The sequence below is a fragment of the Myotis nattereri genome (assembly GCF_964212035.1).
Source record: "Myotis nattereri genome assembly, chromosome: 12".
In the NCBI taxonomy this organism is placed as follows: Eukaryota; Metazoa; Chordata; class Mammalia; order Chiroptera; family Vespertilionidae; genus Myotis; species Myotis nattereri.
The window spans coordinates 36,213,576-36,234,405 of record NC_138087.1 but is presented as its reverse complement, the minus strand read 5'-3'; the positions used below and the strand labels follow the sequence as shown (position 1 = coordinate 36,234,405).

General features: G+C 42.5%; 1 protein-coding gene across 3 annotated transcripts in view; it reads right to left on the bottom strand.

Moving 5' to 3' along the window:
- The window catches only part of LOC308527831 (histone-arginine methyltransferase CARM1-like), a 223,506-nt gene that overhangs the window by 113,181 nt on the left and 89,495 nt on the right, over positions 1–20,830 (bottom strand). For all 3 annotated transcript variants that reach the window (XR_013996650.1, XM_081103236.1, XM_081103237.1), the window contains exon 2: positions 19,620–19,745. Coding sequence is in view for 1 of the 3 variants with exons in the window: in XM_081103236.1 (XP_080959362.1) it covers positions 19,620–19,745 (126 nt within the window). In the remaining 2 variants the exon portion in view is untranslated. The remainder of the gene's footprint in view (positions 1–19,619; positions 19,746–20,830) is intronic.

The window sequence follows — 20,830 nt, the reverse complement described above, 5'->3', positions numbered from 1 at the left end:
CAATAAAAAAAAAATAGAAAAAAAAAAAACTAGCTCACTTCCCACTCAAACACGGATTTAACAGCAATAGCTACATAGTGTGCCACCTTACAAGAAATTGATCTTAATTTTTAAGAAATCAAAATGCACCTGCTGTAGTTTGCGCAATAATGTGAATCTATAATTGTCTAAGTACATGGATGTACAGGTGTCTCCTTAGCTCAACATCTTTGTTCTCCTCTCGTTTTCTCTTTCACATTTATATAGGTGGTCCACCAGGCTCACAATGACTGAACAGAGACTAAATCCACAGGCATTTAAAAATTTGGCCATCATGTGTCTTAAAAATCAGAAACTCACAGGAAATGCGAATTTCTGGTGAAAATTGTGCAGCGTTTTAGCCCTGGGTCTGGATTTCTCTGTGGTGATCATCAGCACCAGGGAGTGGCTCCTGCCACCTTTTGAATGAATACAAGCTCTGCCGTGCCATCAAGCTGCCACCATTCTCTTTTACTTGCAGCCCACTTCACGCATTTTCATGACCTGCCTGGGCACTGGAGGCGTTTGAGTCTGTGCTCCCATATCCCCTACGATCCATTACAAAACTTAGTGGAGAGCAAGTCTGCAACTTAAAGTATCAATTACTTCCCTTCGATTTCTAAGCACCATGTAATCATAAACGCTAAGGAAAATGACAAACACACTTTATCATGCTATTTTTAAATCAATTGTGTCATGCTAAGCTTCTGGGAGAAGTTGTTGGGTTTCATGGCAATGCGTTTATCTACCTATCTTGTGCCAACACTCATTAGGGCAAGTTGAAAATCTAGAGCTTGTTAGATAAATCCTGTGAATTAGTCACTGTTATTCCCAAACAACCTATTTTCATATGGATATGGTACTGCTGACCAACTTACAGCGTGATTTCAGCTGTGAAGGTGAGTTTTTATTAGACCACCCACCTCCCTATCCCTGCCCTGTAATTGTGGATGATCTAGGCCCAGGACTCAGAAGTGTGATATCTGCAGCTGAAGACCAATTCCCCTCAGAACACATGCCCACAACACTGCACTGCATTACCATCAGCCCCTAACACATTGATCCAGCCATTTACTTCTATAACAAGCAACCAATGCATTCAGCAATAGTTGAATGAATGTTTCCCCGTTGACATCCATTTGCACCACCCTCATATGAAATGGTGGATAACATGGCCCTAAAGTCAACAGAAGTAAATCCAGGGCTTTTGGTTATCATTCAATGTTTCCATAACTACAACCAGCAGTCCTTTTTATATGTGTGCCTTACCTGAAGCTTTAACTGCACCCGGCGCTAAAAGGAGTGCTGGGTTCAGAGCCCTGAGACTCTGGTATGAAGGATATTCCAAATCTTAATAGGAACCCGCTTGAAATTTTTTCTTCAGATCTAAATGCCAAGAGAAGCTTTGCCTGCCATATTCTGCTTACTTGCCACTGTCCCCTCATGGACACTGGGAAATTTATTCATCAACAGTGTTTCCACTTCTGTGTGGCTGCCAGGGTTCTCAGAGCCAAAACCATGGCTTGGGAGTAATATTTGTGCTTTAATTTCCTCTTGGCCCCAGTCTTCTGTGCTTTCCATATTTTCCCTGAACTCATATAAGTGTGTGTGGAAACTCAAATTGTCAGTGGGAAATGTTGGCAGATGCATGCATGGATGCATGATAAATAAAGAGATTGATTTATTAATTCCATCATGCCTATAGGAAGACTTGACAAACACTGGCTAAATCATTCTGCAATTTTCTGCCTCACTTTCTACACAATAACCCGCCCTGCTCTGAACAGCAAATACCAGAACTTTGGAAGCAACAGTATTGGTCCCATATGCTGAAAGCAGATGGGAGCTGCAATGTCTTCACAGTAGCAGCTGCCCAGGAAGCAAAGTGAAGAGGAGGAGGCTCGGGGACGGAGCACGAGGGGAGAGAAACACAAAAGAGCAGTTGGGAGCAGAGAAGAGAGACGCCTCCTGCTACCAGTCTCAGCCGTGGTTAACAAGCAAGCGCACGTGTAGGGACTGCTCCCTTTGACAATGTTTTCGCATGTATGGCATCACGGCATTCAATCCCCACTGCCAAGGGGTATGATGGTCTCCACTGTACAGATGAAGAAGAGATACAGATGGTTGCCTCCGAGTCACATTAGTAAGGCCAACATTCATTCCAATGCAGTATCTGCATTCCAGAAGGTGGGAGATCCTAAAACATAGGGAATCCTTGAGTGGCATGTTCTACATTGGAAGATGCTGTCTATGTAGTAATTGAGGGTGGCTGGGAAGGAAAGGAGAAAAGATAAAATTATCATGGAACATAATGTAACATAAGTAACAGAGAAATGACTTCACTACCGCCAGAAGGATCGGCTAGACAGGGAAATGCTTTTGATTCCAAATGTTACAAAATCATGACAGCAACGGGTTCTCTGGGTGTAACTCCAGAATTTCCTTCTTTGGAGATGTTTCTTTGAATATTAGTTATCTATTATTCTAGGTTGTTGTTGTTGTTGTTGTTGTTGTTGTGTGTGTATACACACACACACATACATACACACACATACAGGGGCGGGCAAAAGTAGGTTTACAGTTGTGAGTACATGGAACACAAGAGTCAATAAAGCTTTTGTGCCGAAATCGGTTTGGCTCAGTGGATAGACCGTCGGCCTGCGGACTGAAAGGTCCCAGGTTTGATTCTGGTCAAGGGCATGTACCTGGGTTGCGGGCACATCCCCAGTAGGAGATGTGCAGGAGGCAGCTGATCGATGTTTCTCTCTCATCGATGTTTCTGACTCTCTGTCTCTCTCCCTTCCTCTCTGTAAAAAATCAATAAAATATATTAAAAAAAAAAAGCTTTTGTAATGCTCATAACCTGCATGTCCTTTTCTATATGGATAACTGTATACCTACTTTTGCTTACTCCTGTATATAAAATATAGTAAGTGCTCAGTGTTAGCTCAGCTTGGAAATTATTTTGCTAAATGAAAATGAGTAGCCATAGGTGCGAATTTTATCCAAGTGGCCCCTAGGGCTCCTCTCCACTGGGGATCTGTTTCCTTCGCAATGACGAGGGGTAGGATGGCCCTTTCTGAGTTTTCTCTCTGAAGGTCTAGCACTGGAATTCACACCAGCACTGTGGAAGGAAGGCAAGAAAGCCAGCTTTTCTTGGAAGGCTGCATGCCTCTGAACAGCCTGCGCCGAGGGGGCCTGAGTGCTGCCGGTGAGTCAGTTCCTTATTAAAAAGCATTTATTGATCACCTGGGGTGTGCTGAGAGCAGACCGGGGCTGTGGCGGGGGTTGCAGACAAAATTAGAAATATGTGACTACACACACACACACACCCTACAAGGCATTGCATTGTTACATATAAAATGATGTAGGATAATTTGCATTCAAATCCACTCCACCAGGGGAGCCTGTGCTTACAGCAGGTGAAAGGTGGGCTGGAGGTAGGAGGAATGTGGACAGGCAGAGAGGAAGGTGGAGGGGAAGGGCCTGAAGCGAAGCTCCCAGCAGGGAGATTTCTGAGTCTGTGCAGGCTTGGAAGTGGCCTGGTTTTTCAGTGTGAAGGGGCAGAGATAAGGAGTTACAGAGAAAATATTAAAACTGGACTGAAAGGCCATTGCTTGGTGATGGAATGTTAAATGCGAAGTTGGATTTACCATCTGGTGCAACAGGTAGTCTATGTGGGTTTTTGAGGTGGGTTTGATGACAATTTTAACCATTTTCTTTGCTGTGGTCCTGCCATGGATATCATAGGTGGCTTTTTTAGCAGTTCCATCAAAATGTGTCCGGCAGCCACCTGTATGAGGGAAGGGAGTCTGTCTCCCACCTGTTCTGCACTGTCCAGGACAGGGACTGGGAACATTGTAGGAGCCAGTCTACTACCATGAATAATTTAAAAATCTCCTGTTTAGTAATTACGTGTTAATATAGGTAAAGTGCTTAGAAGAGTGCCTAGCACTAAAGAAGCTCCACAAAAGTACTGCTATTCCCTCTTCATCCTCCTCGTCCCCCTTCATACCCTCCCCACCTCCCCTGGAAGAAGGCAGCATCAGACAGAGTACACGTCACAGCTCAGTGAGTCCTGTCCACTGGGCCAGGGCAGCTGAGTACTGCCACGCAGGTGTGCACTGCACAGAACACTCACAGAGACTACGGAGACAGCGGCGCTGTCTGGAATTGTCTTGCGCAGCGGCCCCGCACAGGCAAGCTTTCCATGTCACACCCAACTTGCAAGTTCCTTTCACACTTCAAAATCCTAGCGTAACCTCAAAAGCCCTTCCTGCTGTCAGAGCAGAAGGTACATCAAAGAGTGGTCAAAGCAGAAAGAAACTAACAGTGCCACAAAGAGGGAAGTAATTCCCAGGCAGCCGGCAGCTGCAGCAGGTGTTTCAAGTGCATTGGAAGAAAAGGGTCCCCCCTCCAGGGTGTGCTAAAAGGAAGACTGGGAAGATCGCCACGTTAAAAGCTTCAGCTTGAGGAAGTGGGGTCAGAGACACAGAGAAAGCTCTGCAATTGGTACAGAAGACCCGACTCAAGGGTGTGAGAGATCAGCTTGGCGTGGAACAGCACCGGCTCCAGCAACACGGGACACACAGGGTGCACGGGGGATGCAGATCCCAGAAAGACTTCCGGGAACAAACGGAAAAGGAACTTGACTGACTGTGGCTAAGGAATTTACCATTTCTTTCTGGAGATGAGATCAGCTGAATATCACTATTTATTATCATAGTCTCAGAAGTGTGTCTGATTTCTACATTATATAAAAGAAAACAGTTTAGAATACTGGGTGCCATTAAAACCATATGGAGGTTCCAGTTATTCACACTGCGTTGCCTTGTTACCTTCTGCCTTTAAGCGCCGAGTTAAAGAAATTCCACAACTAAGGAATATGGGCTAGATGGTCCCCGGCCCAGTTAAGATGCTAGTTGGTGGCCAGATTAGGCAGAACAAGTAATCTTACAAGGAAGTAAGGGTAAGATTGGTTTTTAAGTGGGAGTTAAAATAATGCAAACACACAAAAAAGCATCCGTTACCATATACCGTGCCTCGCTTGCAAACGACTTATTGACAACTTGGGCACACTGTATTAGAATGACTTCCATTTAATAGAAATTCACCAGCGACAAGGTGATGTTGGCCATAGCTCAACTGGGATACATGACAGCCATGGAAAGCGGGAGGTCTCCTCTGTGGCTGCTGAGGAACGTGAGCAGAGGTGCTGCAAGGCTGACGGGGAAGCTAGACTTCCAAGGCCCCAGAGCCGTGGCGGGCGGCAGGGGCTCACAGAGGTGCACGGATTGGCCTCGGGTGGTGGTCCCAGGCGGGCTGCTCTTCCTTTGAGCAAACACCCTGAGCATTTCAAAACCCCAGAAGCTGCACTACAAACATCAAGATGACAGACTGTCCCTGCTGTGCCTCTGTTACAGCTATGACCACTGTGCCCTGTGTGTGACAGTTGCTGGGGCACAGCGCCAGCTCCCTGCTAGACTCCATGCCCTGGAGAGGGCAACTGTGTCTGGTTCATTTGTGGATCTCCCAGCACTGGGCCCATCGTGGACATGCAAGAGTGTGCTGGGCTACCTATATTACATCAATTATCTCATTTAGTCAACCAGCAGCCCTCTGCAGTGTGTGCTGGAATGATCTCCATTTCACAATGAGGAAACTGAACCTTGGAAAGAGGAAATAGCTGTTGTTAAGTGACACACCTGACTGGTGATGGCATCAGGATTTATACCAAAAAAACACTCCACCTCATGTGTTTAACTACCGTATAAACCTGCCTCTAGATCAGAGGTTGGCAAACCAGGCCCCATGGGCCAAATCCAGCCTTTGACCTGATTTTGTACAGCTTACAAGCTAAGAATAGTTTTTATATTCTCACATAGTTTTTAAAACATCAAAGCACGGATAATATTTTACAACAAAAGAAAAATAATATGAAATTCAAATGTCAGTGTCCAAAAATTAAGTTTTATTGGCGTGCAGCCACACTCACTCTTTTATATACTAGTACCGTCCCAGCTGCTCGCATGCCATAATGGCAGAGTTGAGTAGTTATGACAAGGCCGTATATGGCTCATGAAACCCAAAACATTTACTAGCCGGCCCTTTACGGGGAAAGTTTATTCACCCATCTCTAGATACACAGCTAAGAAGCAGACACACTTCTCTGCCCAGCTGTGCAGGCAAACTGGCACACAAAGTCAGAGAAAGTGTGGAGTGATGAGTATCAGGTTGGCTTGAAAGCACCTCCGCCGGAAGGCCCTGGCTACCACCTGGCCACACCTGGAACCAGTGAGGCCGGTACAAGGCACGTGGCTCAGGCCCATCTGCTGGCGGAGGCGGTACTGCTGGTGGTAGTTCTGAAGGTCAGTGAGGATGCTCAGTAAACCATTGACTGATCTGGCCCACTTGCAAATAATGAGGATCTTGCGGATGACTGAGCTCTGCAGATGATATGAAAATCCCATTTAGCCTTGAGTCAGCAACCTCCTCTCCTGCTGAGCTCTCTGTAGAGATGCCAACAAGTTGCAGAACTGACAGATTTGAGCATCACCACCCTGTGCTGGGGATGCTAATTGAGCAGTGACATAGCCAGGAGGCACACAGCAGGAAGGGGGGGCAAGCCAGATGCCTGTACAATACTGTACGTGCAGCTGAGAAGGGCCTGGTTGCACAGCCAGGAAAACCCAGTGGAAGCAGCCAGAGGGAGCCCTAACGGCAAGGAAGAGGAAAGGAGATAGTCACTGCTTGCCCCTATGTTTTATGGGTCTCCTGCCAGATGACTGAGGCAAAGGACACCAATGTCCAGGTAGAGGCTGGGACAAAGTTCTTACTAGAAATTCCATACAGGTTGCCACTAACTGTAACCTGCACGACAGCTGCCCTGAAAATGTGCAGCAACAGGACGGGGGAGGTAGCAGAAACCACATCCTTGAAAAACAAAATGATACAATAAATAAAGCACAGGCCTTGGGGCCAGCATCCCTAGGCTTGAGTTTCGTCTGACACTACTCCCTGCATGATCACTTAATTTTTCAGATCCTTGGTAAACTCCTTTGCAAAATGAGCTTAAAGAGTTAATTTATGGGTTAGATGACTCAAAATTAGGGTTGTTTGAATATAATAAAAGAAAACAAATGATGGTGACTTAAGTGAGAGTAATTATTTTTTCTCACATAAAACAAGTCCTGAATTGGGCAGATCAGGGCTGGTGTAGCAGTTCCACAGTCGTATGGATAAAGGAACCACGTATCCTTCACCTCTGATGTGCTTAGAGAATACATAGGGTACCTCATAGTCACAAAGTGACTGCAGAAGCTCCAGCAATCATGTCTACACTCCAGGCAGCAGGAAGCTGAAAGGGGCAATGGATGAATGGCATACGTCTTACTCAATCCGCTGTTGTTAAGACGATTTCCAAGAAATTCTATCCAACAACTTCAGCTGTCATCTTTCTTTGCAAAACTGGCTGGGAGGTGCACATTTTAACTATACTTTTTGCTACCCCTAATAATATAGGACTTTTTATAATATGGAAGAAGGAGAGCCTAGAATGAGGAGGCAATTAGTAGTCTTGGACACAAATGCTTGAGGGCTGATGCTGTTGTTTCCAAATAATCTAATGTATTTAAAAGGATGCTGTAAAGCTGCAGAGGGTCATGCAAACACTATCCAGACTCTTTGGCTCCCATCCAAGGCCCTTCATGATTGGGCCCCATTGTGCCTGAGAAGCCACATCTCCGCCCACTCCCCACTGGCTTGCACTTTGTGTTCACCACGGAGAACTGCTGGCACTTCCTTGGATGGCCTGCCTCTGTGCCTTGGATCTAGTCTTTTTCACTCTTTCTTGCCCAACCAGGTATCTTCTTCTGGAAGCCTCCCACGGACTCCACGTTGAGCTAAGTGTCCCTTGGCTGTGCTCCCACAGTGTCCCATGGACATTTCATCCCTTCCTTCTCCTGATTACCTTGAGATAATCAGTCCAAGCCTTTATCTTTCCCTAGAGACCTGCTCTGTGCAATCCCAGTAGCCACTAGCCACATATGGCAATGGAGTCCTTGACATGTGGCTAGTCCATATTTAGATGTCATAGTCCAAAAAACAAATGTAAAATAGCTCATTAATACTTCCTATACTTATTTCATCTTTAAATTATAACATTTTGGATTTATTGAGTTAAACTCTATTATTAAAATGAATTTAATTTGTTTATTTTGGCTTTAAAAATGTGTTTACTAGTCAACTTAAAATTCTACATGTGGAATGAGTTCTGGAGATGGGTATTGGTGACAGTTGCACAATAATATGAATGTACTTAATACCACCAAACTGTACACTTAAGAACTGGTGAAGATGGTGAATTTCATGTTTTATGTATTTTTAACTAAAACATGTATACATAGATATATATTGTTAAATGACCATGTGCGGCTTGTTTTGTGGCTCACAGTGTATTTCTCTTGGTGGGCGCTGCTCTAGAGTATAAGCTTCTGGAGGGAAGCAACTGTGGCTCGTTGATTTTCATGTCTCGAGCCTGTGCAGTGCCTGTTTGCTAAGCATTGGTTGGACAAAGTCATATACAGGATAAACTCTCTGATCACAGTATGGCAAAGGCAGGAGAGAGGGAAAGCTGACAGTAGTAAAGGATGAGGGCTCGGCAGAACCACAATGTGCCCAGTCTGGGGCCTTGAGAAAGTCTTGGGTGAAACAATGTGGCCCCTGCTGTGTAAGTGGCTGGTGCACAGCCCCACGGAACCTGGTTCAAATCCTCGGACTGCTATTAAACAGTGACTGTCCTGGACAAGGGACATTCACCCTGAGCCTCAGTTTCCTCATCTGTAACCCAAAGATGATTACAGCACCAGCCTCATCATGGTGCAAGGAAAAATAAAGGAGATTCTGTTGGCACGGTCCCCGAAGCATAATGTATGATCAATAAATGTTAGCTTTATTTTTATTAACTTTTATGGGCCTGTTGTGAAGGAAAAGCAATTTTTAAGAAGTTGCCCGAAGCCAATCCGCATTAAGTCATTTCCCTGCTGAATATTAGAACAATTTTTAATCTGAGATGACAAAAATAATTTGAGCTGGCAGATGGCACAGTGTTGTCACCCACTTTGTTGCTTGGAATTGAACGAATTATGCATAAGTACCACCACCCTCCTTTCCTTGTTTGGAAGAGCACTTGACTGTCAGGTCTGCTGGGTGTTCTGGGTCTGAAGTGGCCCTGGACGCTGGCGTGATGGCCCAGCAATGCAGGCAGGCAGACGGGCCACACCGTCTGAATCAGAGGGGACAGCAGGTTATGCTTCCTAACGTACACTCACCGTGACTCAGTAGCTTGGAACAACATTTGCTTCTCATTTATGTCCACTATGGCTCAGCACAGGGCTTTGCTTCATGTTAGTCTCACCACAAGACCCCAGCTAGAAGGTGCCCAGGATTGTGGCCGCAAGAAACATGGTGAGTCCCAGGCTTGTGAAGCCTTCAGGCTGGAATGACATCATTCTCACTCACACTCATTGCCCAAAGCAAGTCATATGTCCATGCCTAACTTCAATGGAGTAGGGAAGTGGAATCCTATCATGTGACTAGAAGGGAAAGCAGAACGAATATCCATGAACAGCCATGAAGACAGCCACTGCCAGAGTAGACGGTCTCACAAAGGCAGAGATATGATGCCACCCTGCGTCCCAAGATCAAATTCTGGAATGCTAACGAAACCCCCCTCAATTTCACAACCACAGAAAGCAATGAAATGCAAACTGAAATGATGCACTACTTTTTTAGAACAACTGAATTAGTAAAACCTACAATATCCAATTTTGTTAAGGTTTCAATGAAATGATATACTGATAGAGTAATCAGAAATCAGAATGTGTATTTTTTTAAATATGTTTTTATTTTAGATAGAGAAACAAATCAATGTGAGAGAGAAACATCAATCGGTTGCCTCCTGCATGCCCCCTACTGCAGCAACCCAGGCATGTGCCCTGACTGGGAATCAAACCAGCAACCTACCGGTACATGGACGATGCTCAACCAACTGAGCCACACTGGCCTGGGCAGAACATGTAGTTTTTAAAATGATATTAGTTTCAGGCATACGGCATAATCAACACTTATACACCTTATGAAGTGATCACCATGGTAAATTTAGCACCCATCTGGCACCTTACATAGTTATTACATTTAGAAGATGGTCTCTCCATGAGAAGAGGGATTTTTAATAGTGCAAGCTCATAGCAGGTGCTCAAAAACATTTATTATATAAACAAACTTTAAAAAATGAAGAAAAGATAAACAGCAATAAATGAATGTTGAATTCAGAACATAACAATGAAGGGACCATCTCTCTTAAGAATCCTGGCAGGGTATGTTCATCAGTAACGAGAGAAATAGCTTTCAAAATTAAGAACAGTCTCCTAGGACCAGTGCTGTGTAGGCAAGAAGGTTCCAGCAGCCACAGAAACTCTCAATTCTTCCTTGATGTCACCACCACATGAGCCTCCTCTGCTTTTATTTCCTTCTCCCCCTCGACCACCCCTCCTTGAGTTTCAGCCTTCCTACCCCCAAAACTGGCTCAGGACAGGGTCTGAGTTGGAACATATGCCTATTAGAAAGAGCAGTTGTTTTCCTTCAACCACAAAGGAATACAAGATAACGGTGATCGTGCCTTCACTGGGATCCGCCCTGTTGTCTTAATGATCTCTCTACACTCAGATAATTTAATGAAATTCCCAGCAAAGTCTAAATCCAGGTTTTCCTATGGAACACACACCTTACTTCCCTTAAACATGCAAGATTGACATGCATGGTTGTGCTGGATGTGCAATGCACAGCCGTGGGGCTACATTATCTACCAAAAGCATCATAGACTTATTTACTACAATTCTTCAGCGAATGGCAGTGAATTCTCTTGTTTTCTAACAGAATCGGTATTTCATGATAACGTCCTGGCAGATGAGAGAAAACTGTCTAAAGGAAGGTGTTTGTTTTTGTTTTTCCTGGTTTGGACAAGGTGTTACGTGGTCTTTGTTGGCTCTGAGGCATGCGCTGTGAGCACACACATGGAGAAAGAGGTGGCACACTCAAATGCTTCATGGTCAGAAAGGTTATGTAAGCAGGTGAAGCAAGCCAAGTGTGTGCATCTTTAGAAAGTAGAGGGAACGGTGAAGAAACTAGTCGAGAGTATAAGACCTAGTCTTAGGGCAGCCGTGGGCAAACTACGGCCTGCGTTTGAAATGAATAAAACTAAAAAAAAAAAAAAAAAAAGACCGTACGCTTTTATGTAATGATGTTTACTTTGAATTTATATTAGTTCACACAAACACTCCATCCATGCTTTTGTTCCAGCCCTGGCCCTCCGGTCCAGTTTAAGAACCCATTGTGGCCCTCGAGTCAAAAAGTTTGCCCACCCCTGTCTTAGGGCCTTTGAGCTTGATTTTAAAACAATCATCCTGTAGCTAAATGTAATTCACCTTCTGGTAAATTCATCCCTCTGGCCACCAGCCTGCAGACTGTGGTTCTCGGTCAAATAAGTGATGGAAATAAAAGAAAAAAGAAGAACAGAATGCAGCTTCTTTGTTGAACCTTAATTTCCCTCCTTATTTCCAGCAGTCAAAACCATAGAAACCTCAAAAGGTTTGCAAGTTAATGTTCTCAATGAGGGCTGATTGCTGATCCCCACCCGCACCCCCCGCCCCCGCCAAGCAACTTTTGGCAATGTCTGGAGACATTTGGTCACAACTGGGGAAGGGTGAGCTGTTGGCATCTAGTGAGTGGAGGCCAGAGGGGCTGCTAGGCATCCTGCAATGAAGAACAGCCCCACCACAAAGAATTATCCTGCCTAAAATGTCAATGGTGTCACTGGTGAAGAACTCATGTGAGAATTTAAAAGACAGAAAGCCCAGCCTGTGTTGCTCAGTGACTGAGTGTCAGCCCATGAACCAAGAGCTCACTGGTTTGATTCCCAATCAGAGCACATGCTCAGGTTGTGAGCTCAATCCCCAGTAGGGGGCATGTAGGAGGCAGCTGATTGATGATGTTTCTCATTGATGTTTCTCTCTCTCTATCCCTCACCCTTCCTCTCTCTCTCTAAAAAAATTAATGAAAACATATTTTTTAAATAAAATACAGAAAAAAAAGAGAAAGGAAGCTGTTAGCTTGATGTGAAGGGAATCATTAAGCCCTAAGCAGTATCTATATATAGGTGTGGCTAGTAGAAATGAAAAAGGGTTAATCAGTTTCTGGACCCAGCACAGTGAAAGGGGGTGGTGGTCAATATATTTTGAAATATAATGTCAAAGTGCCCTCTATAGGCTGTTACAATCCACAGGGCTGTATAATAATGCCTAACTATTTCCCCACATCATCACTAACACAGTGCATTAACAATTTTTTATGAATAAATTTAAATATTTTATAGATGTTTAAACCTTTTCTTTTGTGTTAACCTATTATATGTTCCTTTGACACGCACCAGCAAGATAAAGCATTTGAAAGTATTTAAAAGAGGTATAGGCTGTGCCCTGACAGGGTACCTCAGCTGGTTGGAGCATCATCCCATACGCCAAAAGGTTGCAGGTTTGATCCCATAAATATTTCAGTAGTATGCAGATAGACTGTTCAGCAGGAAACAGGAACCAGAAAATATGGTTACTGTAATAAATGCTGAGAGCAGGGAGGCAGGGTGCAGGCATGCTCCAGCTGGGTTTCACTCAAGTATGAATTTTCCTCATAAAAGAAAAAAATTGAAAAACAGCTACTAGAAGCTTGGATCTTCACTGTTCGCTTCCTTGAGTCATTATCTGAAGCATAACCTCACGTATAGTCAATAGAATATCAACTTTCATATCGCAAAGGGTCATAAACAACTACAACAGACAAAATCCAGTTATAGTCGGTAATTTCAAATCTCCTCTCTCAAAAATTGATAAACAAGTAGTCCAAGAATCATTAAAGATCAATCAACTTGACCTAACTGATATTTAGAGAATAGTTCACACAATAATAACAGAACACATATTCTTTTCAAGTGCATATGGAACATTCACCAAGATATACCATATTGTGAGCCATAAAACAAACTCCAACAAATCTGAAACCACTGATATCATACAAACCACATTTTCATTCACATCACAGAAGAGTTCAATAAAAATACAGAAAGTGATCTGGAAAATCTCCAAATGTTTCAAAATTGAACAATATAATTCTAAATAATTCATGGGTCAAAAAATTTCATAGGCCAAAGAACAAATAACAATACAAATTATTCAGAATTGTAGGGCAAGGAAAACACAATATACCAAATTTATGGGATGCAGCTAGAACAGTATACAGAAAGAACTGTATAGCAGTAAAGCATGTATTAGAAAAAGAAAGAACTCAAATTAATGATTTAAGCCTCTTCCTTAAAAAATTAAATAGAAGCATGACCGGTGTGGCTCAGAGGTTGAGTGTCAACCTGTGAACTTGGAGGTCATGGTTCGATTCCCGGTCTGGCACATGCCTGGGTTGCAAGCATGATCCCCAATAGGGGGAGTGTAGGAGGCAGCCAATTCATGATCCTCTTTCATCATTAATGTTTCTATCTCTCTCTCCCTCTCACCTCCTCTCTGAAATAAATATATATATATATATATATATATATATATATATATATATATTTTAAAAGTTAAAGAGAAAATAGTAATCAGAGAATCAAAGTAATGAGAAGGAAGAAAATAAATTTAAAAGCAAGAATCAATAAGACAGAAAATGGAGAAAAATGAATGAACCAAAAAGCTGTTTCATTGAACTAATCAATAAAGTTGAGAAGCCTCTAGGTAAATTAATAAAAACATATATTATCATATAAGAAATAAGAGAAAGAACATTATTACAGATCATACTGACATAAAGAAATATTATGAATGACTTAATAGCAATTGATTTGACAACCTAGATGAAATAGATAAATTCCATGAAAGACAATTAAAGCTCAATCAATAAACAGAAGATACATTAAATAGATTTATGTGTATTAAATAAACTGACTTTGTAGTTAAAACCTTTTCACACACACAAAAAATCAAGATCCATTTGAATTTGGTTGTTAATTTTAACAAACGTTTAAAGAAGAAATGATGCCAAACTCTTTATAAAGAATTCACCAAAGGAGGTTAGGGGATATGCTCCTATTTTATAAGACCAATATTACTCTGATACCCAAATCAGACAAAGACATTAAGAAAACTACAAAGCAATACCTAAGAAGCATAGACATAAAAATATTTATAAAATTCTAGCAAATCTAATTTAGCTCTATATAAAAAGCTCACATGTCATGACCAAGTTTAACTCAGAAATTCAAGGTTGTTTCAACATTCAAAACTCAATCAATTTAATTAATCATATTAATAGGCTAAAAATAAAAATGATTCATTCATTTTCATAGATTCATATAGAGTTTCTATCTTGAATTAAAATACAATTCAAGATAGAAACTCTGAGCAAGTTAGGAATATAATGGACTTTACTCAGTCTGATAAAGAACATCAACAACAAAAACCCTACAACTAATAGTGAAAACTGAATGCTTTTCCTGAGATCATGAACAAGGTAAGGAGGCCCGCTCTAACTTCTTCTCTGCAACATTATACTAGAAGGCCTAGCTGGTGCAACAAGCAAAAAAACCAACAAAACACACACACACACACAACAAATACAGCTAGGAAAGAGAAATGCAAAACTATCTCTAATCACAGATGATGCGATCATTTATGTAGAAAATCTATTAAAAAAAACACAAACCTATAAGAATTAAGTGACTTAGCAAGATTACTGCAGGATACAAGGTTAACATATAAAAAAACCCCTCAACTTCACATCCAAAGCAATGGATAATAAATATATACTAAATTTGGGCTATTTGATGAGGAACAGGATATTTGCATGATACCAAAGTGCCTTGACCCAGACTCCTTACTATTTACATCTATCAGGAAAAGCAGAGTAACTGTGTATAGAAAATAGAAAATGCCTTGACCTGTGATCAAAACCCATACTACCAACAAGGGGTAGGTAGACCTCAGTGCTTGCTGAGGTGGTATTCTGAGAAGGACACAATATCAGATAGGTAGTTTTCTGACTGGGGATGCATAACCTGAATCTTTTCATAAGGAAATATTAGAAAAACCCCAATTAGAGAATATTCTATAAAAATAACTGATCCCTCTTCTCCAAATATCTTAATGTCATCAAAGAAAGAAAAAGGGGTGAGGAACTCAACCAAATTAAAGAGTCTAAACAGACATGACAACATGATCCTAGGCCAGATGTAGTACTAGAGAGAGAAAAGTGCTATAAAAGACATTATTGGGATAATTTATGAAACTGGACTGTGAACTGTAAGTTAAATATAAATACATAGAGATGCTAAATTCCTGAGTTTGGTAATTCTACTGTGGTTACAAAAGAGAATATTCTTGTTTACTAGAGGCCTGGTGCACGAATTTGTGTACCAGTGGGGTCCCTTGGCCTGGCCTGCAGGATTGGGCTGAAACCAGCTCTCCGAAATCCCCCAAGGGGTCCCAGATTGCAAGAGGGCACAGGCCAGGCCGAGGAACCCCACCGGTGCACGATCGGGGCTGGGGAGGGACTGCAGGAGGGCTCCAGGGCATGTCTGGCCCATCTCGCTCACTCCTGATAGGCCGGACCCCAGCAGCAAGCTAACCTACCAGTTGGAGTGTCTGCTCCCTGGTGGTCAGTGCACATCATAGTGAGCGGTTGAGCGGCCTTAGCGTATCATTAGCATATTACGCTTTGATTGGTTGAATGGGTGACCAGACAACAGGACACTTAGCATATTAGGCTTTTATTATACAAGATGGGGTATACCTGTGAAGTACTAAGGAGTAAAGAAATATGACATGCAAATTACTCTCAAATGGTTCCAGAAATAAAATGATAATATGTATTTACATATGTACCCACATACACACATAGATAAATCAAGTGTGACAAACTATTGTAAATTAATGAATCTGTTTTAAGGATATCCAGAAATTCTCAGTATTGTTTAAGAAACTTTTAGGTTGGAAATTTTTTTCAAAATAAAAAAGGATAAAGAAATTTCTCTTGATTCATAAACTTCCAAAATAAGGACCACCAGTATCTTTATTTCTTTTTCTCCAATAGTGAAATGCTGATAAAAGTTGGCTTTCCGTGGCTGTGTTACCCCAATTCAAAATGTGAGTTTTCTAGATGAAATGTCAACCAGTGAAGAGTGGAGGGGAAGTTGGGAAGCTGTTGAAAGAACATGGGCCTTACATTTTCTTTTTGTCACGTGGGCAACTTCCTTCGAACCTCTGAGCCTTAGTGGCTTTGCTTAAAAATGGGAATAAACAACAACAATAATCCTGCTGTGAGAATAAGGGAGAAGGTATCAATGCCTACCTCTAAAAATTAAGGTAAAAGTAAATCTTACTTAATCTAAAAATTAAGTAAGACTCAGACCATGCTGGGCCTCTGCGGCAAGCCCTCAGATGCTTTCAGTCCTCAGAGGAAAACCAAGATGCTCACCATGGTCGCCAACGTCTCCCCTGATCTGGCCTCCAGTTGGCTGATCTCACCGTTCTCCTCCCTCATTCCACCTGGGCCCTCTGCTCTCTGTGCCATTCTTCAAGTACAACCTGCCTTAGGGTCTCTGTAGTTCTGTTCCTCTGTCTGGACCACCCTTACCCTGACACACACAGGGCTCTACTCCTTCCCTCGTCCACTACAGCTCCAATGGCAGCCAATCAGTGAGGCTTTCCCTCAGAAAGTACCTATGAACAGTCTACACACTTAATCCCCAGTCATTCTCTGTCTCTTTCCCTGGTTTATTTTCACTACCTACCAGTATGTTCATTTATTGTCTGTGTCCTCATAAAATGTTAGCTACATATTTGTAAGGACTTCTATTTACTCAGTGCTATATCTTTAGCACATAACTAAGTGCTTGGCACATAATAGGCTCTCAATATATATTTGTTGAATGAATGAATGAATGAATGAATGAATGAATGAATAGGAAGGAAACCCTGCACATATCTAGTACATTCATAGTCAGTTTGTCATAGATATGAAGTCTATTTAATTAAAACTTCTTTCTCTGTTGACATCTGTCATCATTAAATATTCCCACTGCTTCTAAAATACAGTGAGATTTAATGGCCAGATTTCACAGTGGTCTCGGAGAACACTGGCAATTATTTGACATGCGACCAAATCAGGCTGGGAGAGTACTGAGTCACAATTCTGAAGAAGGAAAGGAGGAAGGAAAGAAATATTCCTTAGAGATATATTTGGGTATTTGATCATTCTTTTCCTAGTAGTGCCTAATTATCACTACTGATCAACTTCCCAATAAAGTTGGATTTTCTTTCTTACCCAAGCTCTAGAAAATTGGCAGCTGTTCACTTCTAAATGTAAAATCACAGGCTCACATTTCAAATGCCACATGGTCTTACTCCAGAAAAGCAGAGCACATCTCAAAAATGTAGCAATTGTGTCTGATGTACACAACTTGCTGTCAACACCCAAGCTGGCAAATGACAGGATCCCACTGCCACCTGGGATCTGGGCCCTCGGGGACCCACTGAGTCACAGCCAGCTTGCTCCTCAGTTGCCACACTACCAGCCTGCAGCTGTGGACTCCGGTCCCTCGCACCACAGCCTGCCTTGACAGATCCAGAATGCGGGACCAGCTGCTTGGCTTGTTCAGTCTCTAGGGCCATGGAAATCAGACAGGCAACCCACTCCCCAAGGACATTAGTTGCTTTCGAAAAGTATTATTAAATTAAACTAAGGAGGACCATTAATTTGCAAACATCTGTACTTGGAATCCATATGGTGCTGCGATTCAATCCTAGCAAAATCAAGACACACACAAACTCCAGAATAGGAAGGTGGTATAAGGTACCCTTGGGAAAATTCTCAAGTAGAGTCTGAAATTCTTGGTATCGATTATCTTTCCTTCTTACAGAACAAAGGAGACTAATCAATTACAGCCAGTGTCCTAAAGCAAGGTAGGCCAAGGTCTCTGTGCTCATTTCTGAAACACAGCTTACACGCTGAACCAATAATGAATTCATGATCTCAGAATTAGTCCCACCTAGGAGCTCCCTATTTAAAAGTTCCCTTCTTGCTTTTTTGATGGGTATAAACACATTACGTAGAAACTTAGTCATTTGTATTCTACGTTAGGGAAAAGCACGTGGAATACAAATTTCATTACTAAGTCCAAAATCTCTGTATCAAGGAATGTAACGAAAAGGGTCCGTTCACTCTCTCTCTCCTTGTCAGCTAAGGCATCAGATATTACCTACAGGGGCCTCTGTGTAGGACCAATAGGCTCCTGTCATTGGCCCCCAATACTGAGTTGGTTCCGGGCCTCACGACTATCTAGGCTATTTAACTAGAGGGCTGGAAGCAGCGCAGTAAAATGGACCCCAATATCTTTGGACTTAGTCTACTGGAATCCCAAAGGTTCTATTTCACTGCCATTTAAAGAAAGACTCAAAGAAAAGTTTTTGTCCAGACAGTGAAGGCAGTTCAAGTTGAGAGCCCCTAAAAAATAAAACTCCTAACCCTGTTTAGACTCTACATACCAACTCTGAACAGTACCCTCTGCTTGAAACATGGACATTGTGGACATAACGTATTCTATGTGGAGTTGAGCAGCATGACTTCCCCGAGCATTAAGTGTTCCAAGTGTGAACACATTAGAAGAAAGGTTTTCCCTTCAGTCTTCGTACTGTACAATCGCTCCCTGTTCTTTCACTGGCTATTTCTTTCGTGAAACGAACTGTGTCTCACCAGGGATGATGAAGAGATGAATAGGTATATGATAAAACAGCTTCCTCTCTCTGGCTGACTCCGAGTCAGTTCAGAAACTACAAACCAGGTTAACTTCTTTATCCCAAGTAGTTACCATAATAGGAAACAACTTTGGACATTTTAACTACCCAGAGGAGAATCTGTACCACTGCTAATACTTTGTATCGTCTGGATTAACACCATGGAATGAACACTTTATATCTAAGTTAAAGAAATGACGACAGACCATCAAAGGTAGACGCATGGCATTGTTAACCCTAATTACCTTTATCGGACTGGAAATCTCCCAGGTGCCTTTTAGCCCTTTCTTAAAGTAGCTCTAGTTACACTTTAGTTTACCTCCCTATTGCTTGACATTTGTTGTCCAGAATCTAAAAATGTTCGACAAGTGATCCAAAGACAAAAATAGGATGAAAACATTCTGATTGGCAAAGAAGAAGGAAATCACATTTCTGCAAACAGCCTCCTCTTCAAGGAAAATCAGCTCTGGGTGAAGGAGAACCCAAAGTGGGGAGAACGAAAACGTTCTCAGGGTCTAGGAAAAGGCCGACAGTGCTCTAGCCTGGGTATCAGGTAAGCACCAGAACCAGCTTTATATCATTGTTTTAATCTAGAACAACCCACATCAGGAAACATTCTGCTGAAAGCCAACCAATCAGTAACAGCAAAAAGTCAACCAATCAGGGGGTTCATTTTCAGAAAAGACAGGGGGTCATGACAAGCACAAAACTTACCAGCATAAGACTCAAACTTCAGCAGAGCACTGTTGTACCCCAGGGTAATCAAGACGGATTCCTTCCCCACCCGGCAACATTCGGTGTCTCGATTGAGTAGGCATTTAAAGACACAGACGCCATCAGCTATAAAGGGTGGAAAAAAAAAAGGATTAGGAAAATCCATTTTGAGCATTGTAAAAAGGCTCACCAACGCCTAAATGCATTCCTATATTTTCTCATGTTCTCTAGGCGCCTCGTTTCTTTTTTCTTAATACAATTTCTCCTGGGACATATGGGGAAATGAGGATATGAGTTAAAGCAGTGGTCGGCAAACTCATTAGTCAACAGAGCCAAATATCAACAGTACAATGATTGAAATTTCTTTTGAGAGCCAAATTTTTTAAACTTAAACTATATAGGTAGGTACATTGTTATTAACTTAATTAGGGTACTCCTAAGCTGGCCTTTGCTAAAAACGTCCTCAATCTGATTGAGGTACATATGCTGAGGTCGACACCTTCCAACTCTCCCATCCTCACTCCTCTTGTAGGCAGTCTCACTCAACTCGTGCATGAATCGCACGCACCTCCCTGGCGATGCGTATCCCGCTGCCCGCCTGCCGCGTCTCCCTTAGCTCGACTGACCGACACCCCCCACTTCTTCTAATGCCACTTCTTCAAAATAAACTCACCCAGGCTAAAAACCGACTTCTGCGCATGGGCCACGAAGTTTCAATTGCACTGCACGTGCACGCCCGCACGTGGTATTTTGTGGAAGAGCCACACTCAAGGGGCCAAAGAGCCACATGTGGCTCGCGAGCCGCGGTTTGCCGACCACTGAGTTAAAGAAATGACTATATGGCCGAATACCAATTCTTTGCAGGTGTTTAACACCACTTAAAACAGACTTCTATTGGATCTTGCCAGGGCTCCATTACCCATAACCCAATATTCCCAAAATCATTTTATAACTCTCTCTCTCTCTTTTTTTAATCCTCATCTGACAAATGAGGATGGGTTTTTGTTTGTTTTGGTGGTGGGGGGGGGGAGGGAGAGGAGAGGGAAAGAGAGGGAGAGGAGAGAGAGAAACATCTATGTGAGAGAGACATATCCATTGGTAGCCTCCCTCACCAGGGCTGGAGATGGAACCTGCAAATGGAACCTGCAATTCAGGTACGTGCCCTTGACCGGGTATCGAACCTGTGACCCTCCAGTGCACAGGCTGATGCT